The sequence below is a fragment of the Globicephala melas genome, chromosome 16 (assembly GCF_963455315.2).
Source record: "Globicephala melas chromosome 16, mGloMel1.2, whole genome shotgun sequence".
NCBI classification, from domain to species: Eukaryota; Metazoa; Chordata; class Mammalia; order Artiodactyla; family Delphinidae; genus Globicephala; species Globicephala melas.
Window position 1 is genome coordinate 28,281,165 of NC_083329.1, and position 11,925 is coordinate 28,293,089.

At 39.7% G+C, this 11,925-nt stretch overlaps 1 protein-coding gene across 1 annotated transcript in view; it reads right to left on the reverse strand.

The window, feature by feature from the left end:
* ENTPD7 (ectonucleoside triphosphate diphosphohydrolase 7) overlaps positions 1–11,666 on the reverse strand; it is a 37,636-nt gene extending 25,970 nt beyond the window's left edge. The window contains exons 1-3 of the mRNA XM_030865306.2: positions 11,548–11,666; positions 11,187–11,289; positions 9,877–10,059 (exon numbers count right to left, since the gene is read on the reverse strand). Of these exons, the coding sequence (XP_030721166.1) occupies positions 9,877–10,059; positions 11,187–11,194 (191 nt within the window). The 5' untranslated portion in view covers positions 11,195–11,289; positions 11,548–11,666. The remainder of the gene's footprint in view (positions 1–9,876; positions 10,060–11,186; positions 11,290–11,547) is intronic.
* Positions 11,667–11,925: the final 259 nt, after the last annotated feature.

The following is an 11,925-nucleotide window of genomic DNA, read 5'->3' on the forward strand; positions in this document are numbered from 1 at the left end:
TACACAGACTACAGAGTTCCTTACTTTGGAGAGAAAAGCAAACCTGATGAAAAGAAGACCGTGTAGAAACAGCTCTGAAATCAAAAAAGTAGAGCTGAGTACCTTTCCTATTCTATAACACAAAATGCATTATTTTAAAAAGAGGAGAACATATATTTGAGCTTCAATACAATGCTGTAAATTATTGCATAGGATAGGGTCAGGTAGAACTTTTTTCTGGATCTGATATGAGAGTGAGTTGCAGGAAGTGAAGCAGATGGTAAAAGTCTGTTACACACTAGAAAGTTTACAGTCCTAAAGATTCCATTCCACCACAGACTTTCCCATTCTAATCAAATGATTGGGCTAAAATGGGCTCACAATCCACCAGTCAACTCATAACAGCTCACTTCTATCACAGGAAAGCTGGGCAGACATCTGTGGGCCACAGATAGAGAAGAAATAGGCAAGATAATCCATCTCCAGCCCAAAGTGACTTTTCATTTCTCATCAGCAATCTTTCTACTTCACAGATCTTTATCTGCTTTCCTTCTCTGAAAACCACCCCTTCTACTTCTCTTTGACAAGATTCTGGATCCTGTCCCCTCCTGCTTAATGAATAACTTTTTCCAGTACATTGGTTCTCAAAATTTGGAGGCTCAGGACCACTTTATAGCCTTAAAAAAATTATTGGACCCCAAAGAGCTTTTGTGGTACATCTATCTACATTTACCATGTTAAAAAATAAAACAGAACATTTAAAAATACTTATTTATTTATTTAGACACAATAGCAAACTCATTACATATGAACATATTTTATGAAAAACAACTATTTTCTAAAACAAAAAAGTTAGAAGAGTGGCATTGTTTTAGAGTTCTGCAAATCTCTTTTGTGTCTGGATTAATAGAAGATAACTAGATTCTCATATTTGCTTCTGTATTCAATCTGTTACGATAAGTTGTTTTGATTGAAGTCTATGAAGAAAATCAAGCTTCACCCAGGTATGTTGTTGGAAAAGGGAAGAGTACTTTTTAGATCATTGGTACTACACTGAAACTCGACAAGTGGAGTTTCTTAAAGGTTGGTTGCAATGTGGAATCTAAACTCTAAGAACTTTTCATACTGTCACATTAAAATGCACTGGTCTATCTTTCACTTTAAATTGCTTTTACCCATGCGTAATGTTCTCACATCGTATACTGGAAAATACTGGTTCGCTGAGCTATGCAAATCTTCTTAATGTTGATACATTTCATTCTACCAAAAAACCACACACATTCATGAATATCACTACCAATTTTATCAAAAAAGTCTTTTAAGTATTGGGAAGCTATCAAACTCACAGTGGCAGATACAAACTTCCCAAACTTCTAATTTTCACTTAAAAGCTCAAATTTTATCACTGGCAATAAATACTGACAGTTATTTTCCTTGAAGTGACAGGTTTTTACTTCATTCATTTGCAAGAAAATGTCTATGAAATACCCACATCTGAAATCTACAGTTTTTCTGACAGTTATTCTTTCAAGTGAAAAATAGTATTCCATGACTGTGTTCAGCTCACAACTCAAACAGTTGCCTAAGTGCTTTTCCTTGAGACAACCTGAGTAGGCAACAGAAGTGATTAATTCCTATTTCCCATTTTGTCACACAGAATATTAAAAAGATATTCTTAAGTGGAATTAGACTTTTCTTCCCACTGCAATTGTGTGACAGCGAAGACTGCCATAACTACTAGTATAATTTGGTGCTCTATCTTGATTTGTGCTAAGGCACCAGCAGTTTTACCCACCATCGCTTTTGCATCATCAGTGTAAATGTCAACTCAGTGAAAAAGGCAAATAGTATCACCATAGCCAAAAGGTAGAAGCAACTCGGAGGTCCATGACAGATGAATGGATAAACAAAATGTGATATATACATACAATGGAATATGATTCAGCCTTAAAAAAAAGAAGGAAATCCTGCCATACGCTACAACATGGGTGAACCTTGAGGACATTATGCTAAGTGAAATAAGCCAGTCACAAAAGACAAATACTAGATAATTCCACTTATATGAAGTAGGTAAAGTAAGCAAATTCATAGAAACAGAAAATGGAATAGTGGTTACCAGGGGCTGGGGACAGGGAAAAATTAGGGGTTGTTGTCTAATGGGTATAGAGTTTCAGATTTGCAAGATGAAAAAGTTCTGGAGATTGGCTTCATAGCCATGTGAATATACTTAACGGTACTGAACTATACACTTAAAAATGGTTAAGATGGGTAAATTGTGTTATGCGTTTTTAACCACAATTTTTTAAAAGGGCAAACAACATCTTAGTATTATCATCAAAATAGCTTTGGCCTCACACACTCCCTGAAAGGGTCTCAGAGACTCCCAAGCGTCAGTAAGCACTTTGAGAACCACTACTCTAACGCGACCTTTTTTCTAACATCCGTTTGCTTCTCTACCTATTCCTCCCCCTTTCCCTTCTTTGATATGGCTTCCCAGTTCTCCAGAAGCCTCCCCTCAACAAGCTGATTCTTGTAATGATCTAAAAAAGGCCTCCTCCTTCTGTTCTAACATGTGGAGTGTCATTCTCTTTAAGCAGTTTGCTTACATTTCAGTATGAGCCCTAAGAGTTCTTTCATATTTGTTTGCTCCACCTCTCCATTTAGACTCTCAGCTTCTCAAGAGCAATTACCTTATCTGCATACCTCAATACAGACACAATGTTCCTCACATTTCTCTGATACGTATCAATCAATCCTGATTGGCTTGGGCCTAGAGCTCACAATATGAAGCTGCTAGTTTGTTAATAATTCATCTATGTCTTTGTATAGCTATATTCAAAATCAGTTGGTCTCCTTAGAAAATTTCAATGGCTTTCCAAAGCATCCTGTCATCCTCTTTGGTTCCTGTCAAGATAAGCAACTTTACAGCTCTCATTTGGGTACAACTCAACTTTGCTTTCTCTTCTCTTAGAAGTCGCCATGTGTGCATTGGCAGAAAAAAGTCAGCTGACACTAGAATACTAGGGAGAAAGATAGGACCAGATGACATTTATGTTACATTTCCCACCTGAATCCTTGATCAGTTGCTTCAGGCCGCAGAAAGTTCTGGAATTCTGACCTCTTATGACCTAATCAGGCTTCTTACACTTTTCAACCACCTGAAGGTCTTCCTCTGTCTAGGCTCCTAACGCGGATGGATCACTGGTCCTTTCTCGGATATTTTCATTTCTGATTTGCAGTCCCAGCCTTAGCCATCATGGTTAATTACTTGCATTTCTGGATCCTTCTGCTTTGCTGATACTGCACTGTCAACCCCTAAAGAAGACCTAAAGCCCAAGAGAAAAGTTCCAAAAGCTTTGGATCCCTCAACATCTGATTCACCATCACATGCACTTACCCCCGCCTCACACACATATATCCCCTCTATTTGAGAAACATGATTTCCCTCTGGTCACTGCTGAGTCAATGAAAAGAAAGATACCCACATATACATCACCCAAGGTAGAACTGGAAGACATTGCTTTTCGTTGCCATTATCCTCAAGACATTAACAGCATTAGAGCTATAACTAACCAAACGATTACCTAGCTTACAAAATCAACACTAATTACCACTTCTAGAGTTCAAAAAGAACTCAGTAATATGCCAAAAGTCCATTAAAGTGGTCCCCCATCAGCATGGAGCTACCACTTCTTTGATGAATGTCATCATATCCCAACTCTGTTCAAGGCTCAAAACCAAATATAATGACATTGTAGCCAAAGTAGCTATGCATGACTGATGATAGCAATACATACCCAGAAAAGCATCTTGTAAGGTTACTACTTATCTCCTAACAAGATTAATCAGAGCAGTCAGGAACATTTATAATTTAAAGCTCTGCTTATAAACATTATAAACACCATTAAGGACAAGTAAATGAATAAATGCAAATAAATGCCTTCAATTTCACCAGCAAAATCTCTGAATTTTTCCACTGTACATAAGAACCCTTAACTTCACCTGTATATCTGTTTATCATTTTTATTCTAACCATAAGTAATGGCTCTTTTTCACTTGCTTTAAACAGAATTAAAACTCCTAAGGAAGGTCAGTATTGAGCTGATTGCTGACACAGTAGTGCTCATTCAGTTATTCCCAGATGGCAAAGGAACATGAGGCACCACCTTTCAATAGCTACGTTCTTCAGGACAATAAGTCAACCAGACAAATATTTCCCCACTAATAAAGACAGTAGTGGGGTTACCAAAAAGTGAACAATATTAAACATTAAGGTGAAAAAGAAATGTACTGAATATACAGAACATTTAAGTAAGAACGGTTCACTGTTTGTCTTGCACAACATGTATGAATACATGCTAAAAGCACCCCTTATACTAAAAATTATTAATAAATTTTAACAATTTACCCAGTATCCAGGACTAGCACTTTCCAGCAGAACTTTCTGATATGATGGAAATATTCCCTTTCTGCACTGTCTGATAGGATAGCTACTAGCCACACAGTGAACACTCGAAATGTGACTAGTACAAATAAGGAACTGAATTTTTTATTTAATTTAAATTAATTTATATTTAAATAGCCTCTGTGGGTAGTGGCTACCCTATTGGATACCACAGTGTAGACAGTGTTTGTTGAGTAAGTGAATAGATGAATGAATAAATGGGTGTAAAATATGAATTAAGTATGATGAAGTTGTTGGAGCCCATCTTATATGCCACATACTAGATAAATAGTTGATTAAAACACATCTAACAAAAATTATTCTTAAAAACAGCTTTGTTGTGCGTGTTGGCGGGGGGAAGGCAAGAGGTTTATGGGAAACCTCTCTGTCCTTCTGCTCAATTTAGCTGTGAACCTAAAACTGCTCTAAAAAATAAAGTTTGTTTTAGAAATATAAATTTAAAAAAAAATTCTGGATTCTATCCTTACTGACACCCATCAATCTGTAAATTTACCTTTTCCTAAATTCTAGTTCTGATGCAAACCTTCTGCTTTCTCCTTCCAGAAGCAATGTGGGTATATGTTTGTAAAACAACAGCTCTTCAGTTTTGAAACTACTGAGGGAAAACCCCCATGCAGGCTTCTAAAATCCTGGGCCATATCACCTCAGAAGTGATATGCTATAGATATACTAATATGTATAGGATAGATAACTAATAAGAACCTGCTGTATAAAAAAATAAATAAAATAAAATTTAAAAATTAAAAAAAAGAAGTGATATGCTAGGTTCTACCAATGGCTGAAAAAATTCAAATTAAAACATTTTTTCTATATAAAATATTGATATAATTTCATCATGTGAATTAAGAACAATTTAAGGTGGAAAAAATATGACTATATTCAATGTATGTAATATAAAAATCACAACCACAAGCACTTGTCCTAATTTTTTATAAGCTGTTGAACTTGAGTGTTAGGTGTTTTCATCAATTCCTAATTATTTGTTTAATCATTTTATCATCAGCTAGTGCTTACCAGTGCCTAAGTAGTAACAGCTGCCACAGAAAAGAAATTCTGGAAGGAAAAAAATTTAAATGGAGATAATGCTTCCCCTTATCTTCACTGCATATTTGCAGGGCACAAAACAGAATTAGAGAACAGAAAAATCAAGATTATTCCAAATAATACTAATAAGACTAATATCTGTGATGTACCAGGCAGTGCTAGGTGTTTTTCTTTTTTAATCCAAATGACAAGACAAGTCAGGCATTTTACCTCCACTTTATACTTAAAGAAATGAGATCCCAGAATAGAGCACCTGTCTGAGATAACCCAACTAGAGAATGACGGGCTGATTAGCTCTAAATTCAATCTCTTTCCCCTATACCACAATACTTCGTTCCCAGATAAATATAACTAAACTGTAGAGCAATGGTTCCCAACTTAGACTGCATATTAGAATCACCTTGAGAAAAAGTCCAGTTATTTGCATTTTTTAAAGGTCCCCAAGTAATTCGGTTACATAAAGTTGAAAACCACTGACTTAAGGTCATCGTTAACACAAATAATTAGACTGTATAATAAAATAGTTTTAACAAAATGTGTAGAACTGTTTAGCACTATAGAAATGGTCTGTAGAAATTCTGAGTGACTGAGTCTACTTTTTTTTTTTTTTTGGCTGTGTTGGGTCTTCGCTGCTGAGCACGGGCTTTTCTCTAGTTGTGGCGAGCAGGGCCTACTCTTCGTTGAGGTGCACAGGCTTCTCACTGTGGTGGCTTGTCTTGTTGCGGAGCACTGGCTCTAGATGTGTGGTCTTCAGTAGTTGTGGCACGCGGGCTTAGTAGTTGTGGCTCGCATGCTCTAGAGCTCAGGCTCAGTAGTTGTGGCGCATGGGCTTAGTTGCTCTGCGGCATGTGGGATCTTCCCAGACCAGGGCTCGAACCCAGGTCCCCCGCATTGGCAGGTGGATTCTTAACCACTGCGCCACCAGGGAAGCCCCTGAGTCTACTTTTAATAAATTTCCTCTCTCCTGCCTCACTGTCAAGATGTCAGTACGTTATTAATTACCGTCATCAGTGTGCCCACATCTAATGACCATCACACCCTTCCCACTACCACCATTCTAACTTGCTATTATTTGCTGTGTCCTGAGACAAGAGAGAACCAAGCTAATTACAACAGTATGCACAAGTACACAGTACTATATTTAAAATGGATAGGGACTTCCCTGGTGGCATAGTGGTTAAGAATCCGCCTGCCAATGCGGGGGACATGGGTTCGAGCCCTGGTCCGGGAGGATCCCACATGCCGCGGAGTGACTAAGCCCATGCGCCACAACTACTGAGCCTGCGCTCTAGAGCCTGTGAGCCACAACTACTGAGCCCGTGTGCCACAACTACTGAAGCCTGCGCACCCTAGAGCCCGTGCTCTACAACAAGAGAAGCCACCGCAATGAGAAGCCTGCGCACAACGAAGAGTAGCCCCCGCTCCCCGCAACTAGAGAAAGTCCACGTGCAGCAACAAAGACCCAGCGCAGACAAAAATAAATAAATAAAATAAATAAATAAAATAAAATGGATAACCAACAAGGACCTACTATACAGCACAAGAAACTCTGCTCAATATTATGTAACAACCTAAATGGGGCAGGAATTTGAAAAAGAATAGATATATGTATATGAATAACTGAATCGCTTTGCTGTACACCTGAAACTAACACAACACTGTTAACAAACTACACTCCAATATAAAATAAAAAGTTGAAAAAAATTAAAAAAAAACAGTATGTAAAACAAAAGTAAACAGCCTCTATGTGAGAGCCTTTCTTATCAGTATAGTACATAAGCGCTTAGTACATGAACTCAGTGATATCAAATTTGGTTACTCATGAGCCTCTTCTTATTAAGTTCTGATTCTTAACTTTATTCCTCATTCTTGACTATGTACAGTTCCTGATTCTTTATTCCTGATTCTACATAGTTATACTTAAACTATTATCTCATTAGGAAACAATTATTCCTTCACATCTGCCTCTCTAACTAGATTATTAATTGCATGAGTTCAGGGGCCACGTTTTATTCATCTTTGTACCCTAGCGCCTAGCACAGAGTCACACACACAGCAAGCTCTCAACAGATGTTTGCTTCCTAAATGACTCATGTAGGCAGCCATGAGTGAAGTTTAAGGACACATGGTAATTTGTAGCCATATGCACATTTCATTAACATTTCATTAAAGAACAAGGAGCTCTAGGCTATATGGCTGCTGGCTGCTCAGCCAGAGCATTACAGGGTGTGAGGATTTTGTTACGCTCATTACACAGGCACAGTCTGTGTGTTCCTTAGCTCTGTGGCTAACTTGTTTCAATTAATTCAGCATAAGTATTTATTGAATCTGGCCACCTGAGTTTGGTGGTAGATAAGAACTATCAGATCACTCCACCTCCCACGTATCCCTCAGATGCATTTACTTCTCTTCATCATCATTGCTACCACCCAAGTCTAGGCCACCATCATCTCTCTACTGGAGGATTCCAATTCATTCTCCACCATGCCATCAAAATGACCTTTCTGTAAAAAGCATTTCTGATCATATCACTCTTCAAAGCCTTTCAAAGTCTTCCCTCTGCCCTTAAGATAAAGTCTAAACCCCCTAAAATGGCTTAATAGGCCCAGCCTGATCTACCTCTCCAGCTATATAGATCACCACTTCCTGGACTCACTGGTCCAGGAAGACCCCACATGCCATGGAGCAACTAAGTCTGTGTGTCACAACTACTAAACCTGCACTCTGGAGCCCGCGAGCCACAACTACTGAGCCCACATGCCACAACTACTGAAGCCCACGTGCCTAGAGCCCATGCTCCACAACAAGACAAGCCACTGCAATGAGAAGCCTGTGCACCCCAATGAAGAGTAGCCCCCGCTTGCCACAACCAGAGAAAAGCCCGTGCGCAGCAACGAAGACCCAACACAACCAAAAATAAAATAAAATAAATTTTAAAAAATAAAAATAATTTTTAAAAAAATCTTAAAAAGAAAAAAGAATCATGAAGAAAACTACACCAAGGCACATCATAATCGAATTGTTTAAAACCAGTGATAAAGAGAAAACCTTAAAAGCAGCCAGAGGAAGACATATTATGTACAGAGAGAACAAAGATAAAAATGGCAGCAGACTTCTCCTAAGACAAGCCAGAAGACAGTGAAGCATCGTCTGTAAAGTAATGAAAGAAGAAAACGATCAACCTAGAGTTCCATACTCAGTGAACATTTCTTTTAAAGGGAAAACAAAATAAAGACTTTTCCAGTCACATAAAAGTTTAAAGAATTCACCAACCACAAACTCACACTACTAGAAATGTTAAAGGAAGACCTTTAGGCAAAAGGAAAATGATACCAGATGGAAATATGAAATCTACACAAAGGAATGAAGAGGCCCAGAAATGGTAAATATACAAGCCTTTTTTTCTTATTTTTAAAAACCTCTTTAAAAAATAATTGAATGCTTAAAGCAAAAATAATAACACATGGTGGAGCTTATAACATATGTAGAAGTAAAAGATATGACAACAATAGCACCAAGGCCAAGGGGAAAGAGAGGAATGAAAGTACACTGTTGTTAGGTTCTTACACTGTGTGTGAAGAGGTATAATATTACTTGAAGTAATAAGTTAAAGATGTATACTCTAAACCCTAAAGCAACCACTGAAAAAATAAAAACAGAGTTATATCTAATAAGCCAAGAAAGGGGCTAAAATGGAATCATAAAAAATGTACTCAATTCAAAAGAAGGGAAAAAAAGAGGAAAGACAAACAAAGAACAGATGTGACAAGCAGAAAACAAATAGCAAGACAGATTAAAATCTAAACAATTGATAAATGTAAATAGCCTGAAGGGCCCAAATAAAAGGCAGACATTGTCAGATTGGGTAGAAAGAAAGACTCAACTAAACTCTGCCTACAAGAAGCTCACTTTAAACATAAAGACACAAATAGGCTAAAACTAAAAGAATGGAAAAACATCTATCATGCTAACACTGACACAAGAAAGCTGAAGTTGCTGTTGATATATTAATACCAGACTAGTAGATTTCAGAGCAAAGGATATAATCAAAGATAAACAGAGTCATTTAATAATGATAAAAGGGTCAATTCATCAAGAGTACATAACAATCCTAAACATTTATGCACCCAGTAAGTCAGCCCACCAAGACAAAAGAACAGAAAGATGTCTTTCATGGTTAAAATGCAGCAACAGCATTGCTGAATCAAAACTGAACATTGCCGAAATGGGGCTTAAGATCTTCTTTATGTAATAAGTGGCATGCAGTTTTACTAATAAAAGTGCGGTATTCCCCAAAAGAGTCAAAGGTGGTAATGTGTTAAACAGCTTATCAAAATATTTATGACTTCAACACCAAAGCCAATCGAAGCGATGTAAAGCTGACTCACCTTTCGTATTGCCTGTCTCGTGGTAATGAAGCACCCCAATGTCTAAAGTCCATGATTAACATAAGCAAAAGGAGACAGGATATGAAGAAGAGTCCTAGGAGTGCCACCCGCTGCCGGGGAAATGGGCTCACTGTGGGCACAGTGAAGTACCAGGAGGCTGGGCAGAGGTAGGAAAAACTGATCCTGAAATGAGACAAACATTAGTAAGAAAAGTCTCTACAATCCAGTGCTAAAAAATGGTTTTTAAGCTGAATTAAAGCGCTTCCTGATAAAGGCAAAAAATTTATGCCCCCAGAAGTCTAAATGTTCATTTACTCTTGAACTTTAGAAAAGGACATATATAGTTCATGGAGCTTCTACTATATAAATAAAAAAAGGCTTCTCTGCTCTTTTTCCAGAGTGCACTTTGGGATGCAGTTCAAAGAACCAACTTCATGTTAATGAAAAGATCACCAGTCTCCCTGTGCAATCTCATAACACTGAAGAATCAGAGCACTTGTAACATTGCCATCAAGAATGCTGTCAAAAAAACTGGATAGTCAGAAAATTTATTCAACTGATTTTTAAAAATATTTTAATAGGTAACATATGCACACAATAAAAAAAAATCAAACAGTTTAAAGGATATATAGTGGAAAGTGAGTCTTGTGCCTTAACCCCATCATTTCCCTCTGAGGCAACCACTGTTACCCAGGGATATTCTTGTATACACAAGCATAAATACATACCATATAGGTAATATATCTGTGTGTGTGTCTGTGTGTGTATCTCCATTCCTTTGCTTTTACATCATACCTACTGTTCTGCATCTTTCTCCACTTACTCTATTTGACAACTGTCTCATTTGGTACCTGTTGCTCCACAGATCCACATTAATCTTTTCTGAAAGCTTCAGAGTGTTATAATGTATGGATAAGCATACTCAACTGTGAAGTTCACTTTCCATGGTAATTCAGAAGGACCTCGGTCTGTTTTCAAAGTTCATTTAAAAAAATTTTTTTGTTTTGTTTTTGGTTTTTGGTTTTTTTTAACCTCCCCAAGGGGCACCTAGCCTCACTCAAGTGGAAATTTGAAAGAACATTACAATCTAGCACTTACCAGAGCTGAGCAAGCACTCACTCTATCACCCCGGGGGCTCTGGGCTGTAAGGTATTGTTGAATCTGCCTTCAAAAGAATGCAGCTTTGATCTTTGCATCCATCTGACCAGGCTGCGAAGTCCATATGCAGCCCTAGAGCAAACCTCACTCGTAACAATCTCCCAGCCACCCCCCACCGAGCTCCCAGCTGAGGATAAAGTCTGCAACCTTACCTAGCCATGGGTTCCCTTCAGTGGTCTCAAGGCCTGTCACCTCCTTTTCCTTTTGCCTTGAGAAGGTGGTCTTCTCGTCCCAGTCATCTCCGAAGTCTGCAGCCTGGAAAGAGCTGGTTGGGGTTCCGGCTCACCTCCAGCAGTACCCACGAGACTAGACCCCATACCCCACCACGAGAAGCTCATGGCGTCCACCCACTCCCCGGGCTCCCACTCCAGATCCGTATGCTCTTGCTCCTGGGGCTCAGTGGACCCTACCCAGGCTCCCTGGGAGCGGGGTATTCTAGAGGGCCAGCGACATCCTCGAGGAACCCGCGGTCCGCCCCTCCCGGCCCCGCAGCCCTCCCGAGCTCACACTCACGGGTCGAGCGGCCCGCCGGCTCCCTCAGCTCCGCTCTGCTAGGTCCGGAGGTGCTCCCCGCGGCCTCTAACCGAGCCGGAAGGAGGCCTGGGCCGCCGGCGGCGCCACGTCCCCAAGGAAACCGCAGGGAGCCAATGACTGACAGGGGACCCGCGGAGAGGGGCCCGCCTTCCGCCCAGCTGGGGCCGCGGGCGAACCAGCTCCGTCGGCCGCACGTCGGTCCGCCAGGGTGGCCAGTCCCCTAGAGCGCTAGGCCTTAATGCCCGCCCCGGGATTTCGAGCGCGTCCAATCCGGAAGGGCGTCGTGCGGGGCTCCGCCTGGAGGGGCCGGCTGTGGCTCACAGGTGAGCAGTACGGAGCGGCGCCCAGGTACCTTGC